The 14960-nt window shown below is 45.6% G+C and overlaps 1 protein-coding gene across 3 annotated transcripts in view; it reads left to right on the top strand.

Moving 5' to 3' along the window:
• FHIP1B (FHF complex subunit HOOK interacting protein 1B) overlaps window positions 1–14960 on the top strand; it is a 486169-nt gene that overhangs the window by 264934 nt on the left and 206275 nt on the right. For all 3 annotated transcript variants that reach the window (XM_085623510.1, XM_085623509.1, XM_085623511.1), the window contains exon 4: window positions 9914–10072. In XM_085623510.1, coding sequence (XP_085479636.1) covers window positions 9914–10072 — 159 coding nt within the window. The remainder of the gene's footprint in view (window positions 1–9913; window positions 10073–14960) is intronic.

Below are 14960 nucleotides of genomic sequence, written 5' to 3'. Positions count from 1 at the left end.
TTATTTTACCTGTATATTGGAAATAATTCACTGCTTCAGCTGTTACATTTCTGTGAGCTGTAAACTGCAGATGGTCATTGATGTTCAGAAGTGTGCTACAGACTGGAAACTGTATGCACTGTTAAGGCATAATTGTAGGGCAGAAGGAGGCACTGTCTTTTACATACAGAACATTTTCAATTGAATGGAAGCAAAATGCCAACATGTAGTTTCACTGATAAAACTAAATAGCGCACAAATACTAATGTGTGGAAATGTGGTTCTGGCAAATATGTATCATTGGAGCATCACCAAGTAAAGTGTCTTGATTGCTTTGATCCTATTAAAACGCTGTTGCCAGCACACTTCTGAATTACAAACAAGTGGTCCATTTGTGGTGTCCTAACTGCTGATATGTTTTGAAGCATTTGTACAGTTAATTTGCAGATATTTAGAAGTTGTGTGTTGCAAACGACAGCTTACAGCCTTTGTTTTTATACCCCCAAGAAAATTTGTGAAAACATGGTGCATTCTACAACACATTTGTCATTCTATATTCAATTGTATTAGCCTCTCAAGCATAGTAAATTATGACCTTACCGTGCACCAGGATATGACCATCTTTGATGGGGCTCTTCAATGATTCCCTCACTTTCGCCAAAAGTGCCTCTCTCTCACATGTATTTCATATGTTTTATAGCACCTCTCATACCAGTGTAGGGTGCCAGAGCACTTTACACCACACACGCATACAGAGACAATGAATCATATGTGTGTAAATCAGTCTATAGAAAATCTTACATAAGGCAATGGGGACTACAAGGTGTAGGAGGCACGTCATCCATACTGGTGGCATTTTGTAGGAGTGCTTGATCTGAAGAAGCACAAACTCGGGAAACAGAACATAACATAGTAGTTAGTGTTGACTTTAACAATAAGAATTTAGTTCTACCCAAACAACCCCTTTTTAGCAACATCAGGATAATAAACAAGCATTTGCAATGCAAATTGGTCTCGCATTTGTGAGAGTTAGAGGCATTGGCGATGTAAATGACAATGTCTTTTACCTATGTGTTTTGGATTGGAGTGGATGTATGTGCTGTGCAGTGGAATTCTGTGGGTCGGATTGGAATTGTTAGTTGTGGAATTGTGTATGGTGGAATGTGTGGAGTGGATTTGTGTAGTGGAATTATGTGATATGGTGTGTAGTGGAAAAATGTGGATAGTAATTATGTGGTATTGACTGTACTGGAATTATGTGGAGTGGGATTGTGTGTGAGAGTAATTATGTGGAATTGCATTTTGTGTTCTGGAGTTTAACTACGTGGTGTGATGTTAAATTTTGTATCATGATGTGGAATTCTGTGGTGTTAATTGGACGTATATGGTGTGTTGCATAATTGTGTTGTTGAGTTGAAATATGTGATTTGTTGTCTAATTATGTGGTGTGGAATGGAAATGTATAGAGTTGAATTATGGGAAGTGGAAGTGTGTGGTGTTGAGTGAAATTAGGGCAGATTGGAATTATGTGGCAAGGTATGAAATGCATAAAAACATGGAGCCTCTACATTGAGATACACGCACACATATATCTCACCATATTCACTGGATTTCAACCACCACCACGGTAGCCGCTCACGAGCATTGAAGAAATATACGATTCCAACAAACGAAGCGGGTACAGTGGGATGTGGGCAGTAGTTTTATTTTTTTTTAAACAGTGCAGCGTACAAGCAGGAAACTACCAACTGATCTCTATACATTCACTGAAAGAAAGAAAACAGGACGACAGGAAACTCTAGGCAGTGACCAGCATAAAGGTTTAACTCAAGCTGTGCCTATCAGCGAAGGCACACCAACAGACACAAGCTGTGATTAGCAAGAAAGTGTGACCCACAGCAATGATAACCGTGCATACACTCTGCCAAAAGCTAGCTGAAGGTGAAATAACGGCCGTGCTCAAGTTTAACAAGCGCAGCCTTTAAGATAATGAATCTCTGCCAGTTGTAGAGAGCGCGTGGGCAATATCAACAGTTTTAAAAAACTCTCGTAGAGATAGGCAGAACAGGTGATTATGCCAGTGCTAGTACCCCTTAACAATTTTAAGCTATTGGCATTGTAAATAACAATGCCTTTTATTTATGTTTTAAAAAAGGAAGAAAAAAAAAGCATTGTTATTTGCAATATCAATAGCTTAAACATGCCTAAATGCGAGACCTAATGCATTGCAAATGTTTGTTATTGTTTACAACTTCCAACTTTGCCCAGTGTATTTTCTCATCTTTTTAAGAATGACTTCAGACTTTTTTTTATGATACATTCCCACCTTATCCATTACATTCAAAACCTACGAATGGAGACACGATCAATGGCGTGTGACAAAATACATTATCGTTACAGTGAAGATAAACAATGGCAGAAATAACAGAAGCCATCAGTTAGGTGATGATTGATAGCCCTGAAAGAGTCTCACACATTCCCCCAACACTAAAGATATCTGCGGTCGTGAGCAGGCGGGAAGACGCTTGTAGTATTCCACAGCCCGTGCCAATATGATGTAATCACGTTCGGGATAAATGAAGTGCAGCTGTTTATTCAACTTCAGCTTATCCGGTCTTCCATTTCAACATCTGCTGTTACAGCAATAAGTGCACTCACGTGAACTCATCAAAGGTCACTGCTCAGCCAACTGATAGTGCGCAGGGAAAGTGCAAGCTGAACGTTAGTGCTAAAATAAGATAGTCAATCTATTAGCTAGCTCAACATTCATGGGCAGCGATTATCATTTTAAAGCATACCCAGCAGCAAGGAACATATTTTTTTATATACATAGTTATTTTTATACCACAAATACAAAGCAACATATCTTGTTGCTTTGGTGCTTTCTTTTATGTTGCTTTTGGCTATATTCCTTTTCATTCCCGTTAGACAAAGTGAGCGGATTGGCGGCTAGTTTGCCGACTTTGGTGCTGGAGACCAGGGTTCGAGCCTCGGGGTCGGTCCACATTCTGTGATTTTCGGCAAATCACTTTATCTCCCAGTGCCTGAATGTGTCATTGCGTAATGTAATCGGTGCTCATGTAAAGCACTTCAATACCTTCGGGTCGAGTTAGCGCTATATATCTATACAAGTCCACTGTTTCCCCGAGTGAAAACACGCCGATGCGGCTTGCATTTTCCTATGAACCATCGTTCACGCGATGACTGTCAAAATTAAACAAACACATGTGTATGAAAAGAATACAAAATCGTTATTATTAGAAAAAAACAGTTTTTAAGTAACTTGGAAACTATTTAAATTGAAGCAGACAGAGAGGTTCAGTGGTGCTTTCTTTTATGTTGTTTTTGGCTATATTCCTTTTCATTACCGTTAGACAAAGTGACCGGATTGGCGGCTAGTTTGGCGACTTTGGTGCTGGAGACCAGGGTTCGAGCCTCGGGGTCGGTCCACATTCTGTGATTTTCGGCAAATCACTTTATCTCCCAGTGCCTGAATGTGTCATTGCGTAATGTAATCGGTGCTCATGTAAAGCACTTCAATACCTTCGGGTCGAGTTTGCGAGTTTGCGTTATATATATCTATACAAGTCCACTGTTTCCCCGAGTGAAAACACGCCGATGCGGCTTGCATTTTCTTATGAACCATCGTTAATGTGATGACTGTTAAAATTAAAAAACACATGTGTATGAAAAGAATACAAAATCATTATTATTAGAAAAAAACATTTTTTACTTAACTTGGAAACGATTTAAATCCAAGCAGACAGAGAGGTTCAGTGGTGCTTTCTTTTATGTTGTTTTTGGCTATATTCCTTTTCACTCCCGTTAAACAAAGTGAGCGGCTGTGGTCTGAAGGCTAATTTGCCGACTTTGGTGCTGGAGACCAGGGTTCGAGCCTCGGGGTCGGTCCACATTCTGTGATTTTCGGCAAATCACTTTATCTCCCAGTGCCTGAATGTGTCATTGCGTAATGTAATCGGTGTGTAATCTGTGCTTATGTAAAGCACTTCAATACCTTCGGGTCGAGTTTGAGAGTTTGCGCTATATATATCCATACTGTTTCCCGGAGTGAAAACATGCCGATGCGGCTTGATGGGCATGCGCGAATATGTAGGACACTACACAGGGGGAGCGCTTACAGACCGGGAGCTGGAAACGACATCGCGTGAGCACCGTTGTGATTAGGCTGGGCGCCAGAAGAAAGTGCGGTGAGTAAAGGGGGTAGTAGCCTTGGAAGGTTACATATGACGACATAATCGTCATGAGGCGGGACTACCAAGCCGTAAACAAATCGGAGAGCAGCATTTCCTGACCTAAGCCAGTGGGCGGAGCCTCCAAGAAGCTTCCCCACTAAAGTGTATACTGCATGTCTCGGAGAGACAGTGCAAGCACTGTCTAGGCGAGACCTAAAAACGGGGAGGAAATCATAACTTTGTAACCTCTACCATGAAGCTTGCATGCAGCTCTTTGATGGCAATTCACTGTGCTAGATTACATAGGTAATTTATGAGGTGTGGCGCAGCAGCCAGGGCGACTGACTCCGGAACCCGGGACTCACGGTTCGATCCACGGTGCCAGAGGCAGATGAGCCCAGCACCATGTGACTCTGGGCTATAGCTCGCTTAATCTTTCTTACGGCCCCCAGCGCCGGGACGCCACTTCGGAGGTAGCTGTGCGCTTTACAAATAATGGACACTTACATGAACTGCATGGTAACAAAAGAATATCAGTGACAAAAGCATTAACCCACTGAGCTCTGCAAATAAAAAAACTGTTCTTTGATATGCTTGGTACACATTTTTTGCAGCAAGCATATTAACCCTCAGTGCTACCTTGGATGATTCAAAATAGCCACTAAACAAAACTCCCATCTCTCTCCAGCAGATACATTAGTCACCAGAGTTATCGTGACACTTTTATTGTTGTCTGAAAACTGCTGGATGTACAAGGAACTTTGCAGTGCCAGCCCCCAGTAACAAAACCGCCCCCTTACCCCCCCACCCTTCCAGGAAAACACCAGATGCCAGGCACGGCCAGTCCGGCCTTGCTACCACCCCCCAATGGTCCCCTCATCTTCACATAGGCCCTCTCTCATGTGTATTTTATTTCTTAATTTCTTTTATGGTGCTACTCATTCGAAGTACATACAGCAGGGTGTCTGAGTGCGTTGCATCACACACACATTATTATATAGGGACAACGACTCATAAATGTGAAATTCAATGTATAGGAAATGTTACTTAAGACAATTAGGGCTACAAGGTGTAAGAGTCAGATGTCATTCATACTAGTAGGTAGTGGTGTAGTGTGGGCGGGGCCACAGGGGCGGTTGCCCCAGGTGCAGTATTCTTGGGGGTGCAAAATTGTAAATGAAAAGAAATTGTGGTGGAATGGACTCGAGTCACGTCGGTGCTGTTGTCTGCAAGTGCAGGTTATATTGTCTTGCCCGCCTTTCCCTGCAGAAGGGCTGATCGAAGCCATGCCCTCCTGCATCTCTCATGGCGTCGGGGCAGGTGAAGGGCTGCTTGCGCAGCTTCCTGGTGGCATGAGAGCAGCGCCGCCCAGCGGCACAACAGCAGAACGTCTCTAGTGGGACCACGGCCACGTACAAGGAATTAGTTTCTGCTTTTTGGTAGGCAGAGGAGCATTTCAAGCCGGAGTTCCGCGCTTGCTGCCTGACGTGATGTCTCGGTTTGGGATGGCGGGTTGAGTCACTCGGGTGTGTGGCATCCATTCATTCTTTCATCCAATGGTTGTTAGTTGCATAAAATAAAAAACAGCAACTATGGCTTAGTTGTATATAATATTGAAAATGCTTCAGTTCTAAAATGATGAGACTGTGAAAGAACTATAACCCCTTCTTTTTAACTTCTTTTGCTGGCTTTTTTCATGAACTGGATTCTGTACGTTTCTTCCATCTGGTAAGGTGCCACACTTTCCTTTATGTACTGTTAAAATAGAAGGCCCTGCCCTAGACTGAGGCAGGAGGAGGCCACCTCATGCTTTAACAGCTCAGGCTCGCCCATTGAAATTCTGTATACGATAATCAGCCCGCATATAGAATGACAATGGTCAGGGTGGGGCTGCTCTTGTGCTCAGATGATGAGTGTGGGGCGGCCCCATTAGGGAGCTGAGGCTTCTTGCAGGAAGCAGTGCTGCTCCCTGCAATGCTCAAAATTACGGACAAAAGGCGTCCGTAAAAGGGGTCATCACGGACAACGGACGTGAGATCCAAATCACGGACAGTACGTGAAATTTGAGGACGGTTGGTCACCCTATATACACCGCTCCCTGCCCACAGCACCTTCGGGGCCATCTTTGGTGTCCAGTGTCCCTGCAATGGTGGTGGAGGGGAGGTGGGAGGGAGTCGGACCTTGCCACCCAAAGAGGGGCCCCCAGCCCCATCTGTGTGTGCTATAGAGCTTCCCCCTGCTTTCCCTTTCCTTCACATTTTCCACTCTATGCCTTGAGTGTTTGTGAGCAGAAGAAACTTATCACTGCGAAAGTCGGATTAGGTTCTGTGTAACAGGTCATAGCTCTCTATAAAGCACGATAGCTGTTTATTGACAGCTTTCTCCGTAATTTTGGAAAATAGTGCAAGTAGTGAGACTGGATGATCATTTTCCGGCTTAGTGGAGTCCAACAATGGCTTTTTTAGAAGCTGAACCACCACGACATGCTTCCATCTCCCAGGTACCTGGCCAGAGTTTAAAGAGTTATTGATCAATTTGACTACAATTGGGTGGATCATTTTCAAGTCTCATTCCAACATGGACGGAGGAGCTGGATCTAATGGGGAACCTGACCTCCCTGATTCATACATTGCAGTTACCTCTTCCGCATCAGTGGATCTCAAACTGAGGTGCCTAGAGCTGTCCTTTGACGGATCGAACCAAAACGTTCGGATGAGAGCGTCTCTGGCTGAGACTACATTTAGCAATGAAAGTGACTTCACCACCATAAATAGCTGACTTTTGGTCCTCCCAGATTTTATTGGTGTAGAAATCGTAGCAGTCTTTTTTAATGTAACCTTTATAGATATTTTTTGCTGCCTTGTAGTCCCTGTTATAAAGAGGATCATACTCTCTGTGCCAGAGGCGCTCTAGTCATTTGCATTTTTTTAAAAACCAAGTAGTTTCTTATTGAACTATTCAGTCGAAGGCCATGGTCTGTAAAAGGTCCGATTTCCAAAAGGAGCGATTTGATCCAATACTCCATTAATCCAGTTTCTACTTGTGCATCAGCTGTGTCCGTGCATCTATCTGTCCAACCTAGGACGGCTTGGATCCAGAGCACCACAGAATGTGGAAGGAGTCCTTTTGTCCCAGCCCCTGTCCCGCGCCACCGAGGGCGCTGGGACATTTTTAGGCGCACTGTCAGATGGGACCAGAAAAGGAATAGCACAGTGGTCAGACCATACAAGTAGCATGGGTTGCTTCACCACCATGTTAGCCATGTTTGCAAAGACAGGATCTAATGTGTGCCCCAAGATATGTGTGGGGGGCGTTACGTATTGAAAAAGCTGCAGACCTTCCAAGTCTGTGGCCACAGTCATAGCTTTTCATGGAAGAAGTATGGAAGAAGTAGGGAAAAGGAGAAAGAGGGAAAATGTTTAGGAACAGCAATGTATGAGTTTCCTATAGGTGTAAAAGATTACTCGATTGAAATTTGGGAGGAGGGTGGCGGTGAAATGGAAGGGAGAGAATGTAGTCCTACAGTGGTATGAAAAGTGTAAATTAACACAGGGGGAATAAGGAAATAATATGCTTCAGTCCCAAACCAAGACTTGAAACCAGTTTTAAGATATTGTCCCAAAAAAACATTACCTAAAATTGTAAGTGGTCCTGACCAGCATCATCGATGGTAAGGTCCTATTGTCTTGAGATGCAGACATTCTCCAGCTACCTTCTTGCATATATCATGGGATTGTCCCTGATTGCACAAATTCTGGTCTACAATTTTTCACACAATACATGAAATACTGGGTGCAAATGCTGACCCGGACCCCCTGCTGGGGCTGCTGGGGTATGTACAGGGGACACTGCCTGGGACCCGCAAGTTACATGCATTACTTCTTTTGTCGGCCAAACGTAGGGTGGCTATGCATTAGGGTAGGGGGGGTGCATCCTCTGTGAAAGCTTGGATCTGTGATGTCACATTTAGTCACTCTCAACTATCTACCTTCTGGGAATTATTGCCCTCGGCATCCAGGCCAAAAGACATATGCAGCCCCTTCCTCGAGTGGGCCCGGGATCGTAAGACGGAGGAGGCGGCCCCCCTGGGCTGCCGGCTGAATAATAGCGGAGGTTATCCAGGTACGCAGGCTATTCTGCAGTAGTCAAGGGAGAATGCTACAGTGAGCTAAGGTAAAAGTATGATATTATAGATGTAGCCAAAGCCAAACTCCAATCGATGTATATCGTGTACCATGATGTTTATTGAAATTGTCACCAGGAATTGAAGATATCCATCACTACATCTAGTACTCTTCATTGTGATACTGTTACCATATTGTGCGGGGGGAGGGAACTGACCAATCTTCTGTTGTTGTTTGTATTTTTTGTTTACGAAATGCCAATAATGAGAAAAAAAAGGTCCTTTTGTCTTTTAATGAGGCCCTCCTGGATACTCTTTAGGCTACCTGGTCAAAGCCATGCTCAGCCCCTCCAGTCAGTCATCCCGTTGCCAGGCGATAAAGACCGGCCCCTGGCACTCTTCTCCTGAAGCTTTGTAGTACAGCTGTCACTGAGCACAGTTGAACCCCAAAGTTTTTCCTTCTGATCCCGCAGATGTGGAATGTAGGCATAGTGACACTTTTACCTATAAGAATGTTCCACGGTCAGCCAGGCCCTCTGCTCCTGGAGCGCCGTGACTTCAGGGCAGGTACACCAAACCACCACACATGCACTGTGGGGCATGGCCAGTGAGATCTTGTCAGCTGTCCTGATTGACCTCAGGGCATCACTTGCCTAAAGAACTCAGCCTACAGTGATATATGTAGAGTGAGTTGGCTTTGACACCACTGGTTGCATAAGCAGAGCCATCAGAACTAGTGTCGTGGTTAGACATCACCTTTAAACGCTAGTAACTGAATTCTCTGCGGGCATTCAGGCTTCCACCATGGACATTCCCCTTGATGGCTCTAGGCTCTTTCAGGCGAATGCTGATTTGATGCTAGAGCTGTTTAAAGATAGCACGGCCACAGCAGGATCCTTGGGATTATTGTCCTTAGCCTGCCAATTCTACCAACAATATACAAAGATTTTGCAGCATGGAATCTCTTCTAGATTCACATGTTGTGCATATTCCACCATCTAGTGGTTGGCAGAATATGCATTGCGTGCGAATCTAGAAGAGCTTCAGGCTGCAAAACCACAGTTACAGGTAAGTAACTTGTTTCTTAGAGGCAACTTAAGAGTCTTAACATACCAGCATGCCAGTCTTCTAGGCCTTGTTGCAGCCGACCCAGAATGGCTGCGACGTAGGATATGGTGGGGATTAAAATCATTCACACCATAAGAGGAGGTAATCTCATACTTCCTCCTCCCCTGATTAAGCGGCCTCAAGCCATTCAGTTTGATCTTTCAGACCCAGAGCCAGCCAATGTGGCAGAATGCAATACTTCCACTCCAGCTTGGAATCCATCAAGGCAGACCAATAGGTTTACCAAAAATAAGATGCATGGGAAAATTTATGATGCCCTTGCACTACCGTAACGTCACTTTTTGTGATGCTCTGGTGGCACAAAGTCTAAAATCATATTTATGAGGTCACGCAAAGTCGATTTGAATGGCCTCATAGAGTAAGGCAAGACAGCGCAAATCTCGCCCACAATACTTCCTTGAGTCAGCCTTGGAATGCTTCCCTAAGTTGACAAACCCCAGCAAAGAGGTGTAGCTACATTATGTAACCACCTCTCTTTGTTTTCTTTCAGATATTAGCCACTGGGCTAAGCGCACTTTATTCTTCACTACCGAGAAAAATCGAGGTGAGAGGCGATGACTGGCACTGTCTGAGGCGAGAAGACTGGATTGGGGTCTCTTCACTGGTTCTGTTCATGAATTCGTTGGAGTTCTGTAATGCTGTGACCCAGGTATTGTTTCTTGTGCTAGCTGCCTTTAAGGATTTGTCTTTGTTACCTTACAGTGTCGTATGCAGGCCCTCTGTTCTGTCCCACTGTCAATGACATCTGTAAATATTGTCTCATATCCCACCAACAGTGTCCTGTATTCCTACATGAAACCTCTGCCCTGTTTCCCTGCAACGCCACCTGTAACCACTGCCATGTACCCCTCCAGCATTTTTTATTATCACTGCAGCGCATCCCTGCAACTCAGTCTGTAAACACTGCCCTGTACCCCTCAACACCATTTATAATCACTGCCGCACATCCCTGCAACACACTCTGTAAACACTTTAATGTACCCCTCAACACCATTTATTATCACTGCCACAAATCTCTGCAACTCAGTCTGTAAACGCAGCCCTGTGCTCCTGCAGCACAATAAAAACACTGCCCTGTACCCCTCAACACCATTTATAATCGCTGACGCGCATCACTGCAACTCAGACTGTAAACACTGCCCTGTACCCCTGCAGCACCATTTATAAACACTGCCGCGCATTCTTGCAACTCAGTCTGTAAACACAGCCCTGTGCTCCTTCAGCACCATTTATAAACACTGCCGCACATCCCTACAACTCAGCCTGTAAACACTGCCCTGTACCCTTCCAGCATTGTTTATTATCACTGCAGCGCATCCCTGCAACACTCTGTAAACACTGCCTTGTACTCCTCAACACCATATATAATCACTGCAGCGAATCCCTGCAACTTTGTCTGTAAACACTGCCGTGTACCCCTCAACACCGTTTATAAACACTGCCGCGCATCTCTGCGACTCAGTCTATAAACACTGCCATGTACCTCTCCAGCATCGTTTATTATCACTGCAGCGCATCCCTGCAACTCAGTATGTAAACCCTGCCCTGTAACCCTCACACTATTTATAAACACTGCTGTGCATCCCTGAAACACTGTAAAACATGCCCTGCACCCCAAAAACGCAGTCTGTAAACACTGCCCTGTAACCCTGCTCCAACATTTATAAATACTGCCCTATACTCCTGCAACTCAGTGTGTTAACACTGCCCTGTACTTCTGCACCACCATTTTAAAAACATTGCCCTGTACTCCTGCAACTCAGTCTGTAAACACTGCCTTGTACTCCTGCAATGCCATTTATAATCGCTGGCGTGCACGCTTTAACTCAGTCTGTAAGCACTGCCCTGTACCCATGCAGCACCCTTTATAAACACTGCTGCACATCCCTGCAACTCTGTCTGTAACCACTGCCCTGTAACCCTGCACCACCATTTATAAACACTGCCCTGTACTCCTGCACCACCATTTATAAACACTGCCCTGTACTCCTGCAACTCAGTCTGTTAACACTGCCCTGTATTTCTGCTCCACCATTTATAAACACTGTCGTACATCCCTTCAACTCGGTCTGTAAAAAATGCCTTGTACTCCTGCAACACCATTTATAATCGCTGCCGTGCACGCTTTAGCTCAGTCTGTAAGCACTGCCCTGTACCCATGCCGCAACCTTTATAAACACTGCCGCACATCCCTGCAACTCGGTCTGTAAACACTGCCCTGTACCCCTCAACACCATTTATTATCACTGCCTTGCATTCCTGCAACTCAGTCTGTAACCACTGCCCTGTAACCCTGCACCACCATTTATAAACACTGCCCTGTATTTCTGCACCACCATTTCTAAACACTGCCGTACATCCCTTCAACTCAGTCTGTTAACAGTGTCCTGTACTCCTGCACCACCATTTATAAATACTGCGGTGCATCCCTGCACTCAGTCTGTAAACATTGCCCTGTAACCCTCAACACCAATGATAAAACACTGCAGTGAACCCCGCAACGCTTTCTGTAAACACTGCCTTGTACCCCTGCAGCACCATTTTTAGGTCTCGGCCTGGCGAAAGCAGCGCATGCGCTGCTCTGCCATGCAGAGGCCTTTTGGAATCAATACGATTCCAGCGTGCACGCGGGGAGACAAACAAGACGAAAGATGTGCACGCGGGGATTGGATGCTTTACTGGCGGCGTGATACACTGGGGATTTTTTTTTTTTTTGCCGCTAGTAAAGGCAGTCCCCGTGTGCACATCTTCTGTCCGCCCTGTAATGACAGGCCACGCTTGCTATGATCAGGCGCGAGCTGAATACTTGTCTTTTAAAGTGTTCTTTTTTTTGTAGTTTGGCATACACACGTTATTGTGCCTGGAATTTCGTTTAATATCAAACAAGAATTTCTTGTTTACCAGAAACGTTGAGTATAAACGAGGCCCCTTTTAAAAAAAAAAAAAAACTTTAAAAAAAAGTTATTCATACTTTAAATGTCAAAACACGTTTCCAAGGCATTTGCGAAAAGAAAATAAGTCTATGTCAACTTGGAATAAACCTAGGGTGTTGCTAGGTAATACAGTGCTTCACTCTCTCAGGCTTCAGTCGAGAACGTGCCGGCTTAGCTTGTAGCTCTGTTACAATAATACACATCCCTCCCAACCTAGAGGCCCTAAACCCACCCCGCCCCCTCGAAAGCCAGCATGCTGATGCTTTACGTCGCCTTTACATTTGTCAACCACAGCAAGAATAAATGCTCTTTTACATGAACTCTGTAGTGTGTGTACTCCGAGGAGCCACTAGATGCCAGTTTTACAGCATATTTGCTATGCCGAATTTTATCATTCTTTGCAACAGAGACTGGCTGAGAGAGAGAGAGAAGGAGACGGGGTAAAGTAGGGACAGCTCAGTTGCAGCCTTTCCTATGATCTCCGTCTCAGAAACAATTGACACACGAATGATGAAAGTCGCCATACCACGGTTTTGGCACAGTGTGCCCGTAACAGGCAGAAAATGTCACTTTTTAGGTCTCGCCTGAGCCAGCGCATTCGCTACTCTGCGAGACATTTAGTAAGTGGGTTTTGAAAGTGCTACCACAGGCTTTTCCTGGCCTAAAGCTTGCGGTTACGCGCGCGTGCACTTGCGCAGCCGCCATCTGCCTTTCTTTCTTGGCTCATTAAGCCTTCCAGCGAGTGAATTATGCCCCTCCATCCCCTTCCTGTCTGCTCTCAGTACCCCTCCCTTCTCCCTCCTCGTCAGCTTCATAGTAGCGTGTGAGTCATGCTCCCCAACCCCCTTGCTCTCTGCTATCACTACCCCCCTCCCTTCTCCCCTTCCCTTCTCGTCTTCCCTTCTCGTCAGCTTCAGGGTAGACTTTATTGCTTTTGCAAACACACACTGCATTCACTTCTCAATCAAAACAGGAACGGGTAAAGCAAGTACTCCGCTCTCAGCATACCATAAATGCTGCTTTTCACAACACACCCCGGCCGTTCCTCATGGGGAGTATGGGCTGGGAGGGGCACGTGCGCTCGCTAAAATGAGTTCTAATTTTTTTGGTTTTTGGTTTTTCCACGTTGTTGGCACACGGCAGTCATTTCTCAAAGTGGGCGCTTGCTTTTATTCTGTTTATTACTTCTCTGTGGTAATGGCGGCACCCGTGCTTTAGCTTAAACATCTTAAGCTAAAGTCGGGTGCTGAGATTGCTTCAAAAGTAAAGAAATAGACAATTCTTTACTTTTGACGCAATCTCAGCACCCGACTTTAGCTTAAGATGTTTAAGCTAAAGCACGGGTGCTGCCATTACTACAGAGAAGTAATAAACAGAAAAAAAGCATGCGCCCGCTTCGGCGATAATATTGGGGCATATAGGCTGGTTTTGTTTTCACTTTCGCACTCGGCGAAAATATCCCGATATTTCTTGTGAATAGCGCTTTCTTTTCCAAAGAGAACCTGTTGTCATCTGCAGGAAAATTATAGCAAAGTTCATAAATAGGTCCAGCCCTGCCTCCACATGCCCTTTATTACAGTTTATTGGCACGCGACCCAAGTGAGTCACCCCACTACAGCGCGGTACATGTCAGGGCAAGTCCCAGCTTGCATGCTGGAGCAACAAAACCACAAACGAAAGGCAGTCATGCGCATTATTCCTCAAACATCCAGCAGGGCCATTTAATTATGTATTGTATCGTTTATTTTTAAAACCGGTTTATTCAAATATGTTGCCAGCCTTCCAAAAACAAATTTCAGTTAATGCCTCACTGCTGCATTCTGAGGCTGGACGCCGACAAGCCCTTTCCCCTGCTTTTCGAAAAATATTGCCTATTTTGTGAGTTGAGGATGGAGACTAGTCCTGCCAATCCCAGTAGTCGTGTAGCCAGGGCAGAGCTCCTGCCTGTAATCTTCTGTCCACTTTTTCTACAACGCCCTAAAACACATTGCTCTGAACTGTCAACTGCAATGTTTGTGCTACACGTTCTAATAAATCAGATGTGCACCGCCGACTATGCACATACCTCATGGACAGAAACCGATCCTGGGCTATGGTTATCGGAGACCCACGCTAAATGATATATTGCTGTTTGGGCACTCCTTTTAATCTGGCAACAAAGCCATTAGTTGCCATATGGTGGCTTTATGATAGCGCGATAAGGCAGCTGCCTACAATGGCCTTAAGTTGCCACAGGCAGCAATCACAACCAATTCACCAGATGTCTATTCCACCTCTCCCCCTCCTCCCACAGAGAGAGAGAGAGAGAGAGAGAGAGAGAGAGAGAGAGAGAGAGAGAGAGAGACACACCCACCCACCCACCCACCCACCCACCCCCACCCCCACCCCCCCCACCCCCACCCCCCCCACCCCCACCCCCACCCCCCCACCCCCCCCACCCCCCCCACCCCAACCCCCACCCCCACCACCCCCACCCACCACCCCCACCGCCACCACCACTCCTCCTCCTCCTCCTCCTCCTCCTCCTCCTCCTCCTCCTCCTCCTCCTCCTCCTCCTCCTCCTCCTCCTCCTCCTCCTCCTCCTCCTCCTCCTCCTCCTCCTCC

Source organism: Triturus cristatus, chromosome 8, assembly GCF_964204655.1.
Source record: "Triturus cristatus chromosome 8, aTriCri1.1, whole genome shotgun sequence".
NCBI classification, from domain to species: Eukaryota; Metazoa; Chordata; class Amphibia; order Caudata; family Salamandridae; genus Triturus; species Triturus cristatus.
The sequence above is the reverse complement of the archived record's forward strand: the minus strand, read 5'-3'. Positions and strand labels throughout refer to the sequence as shown.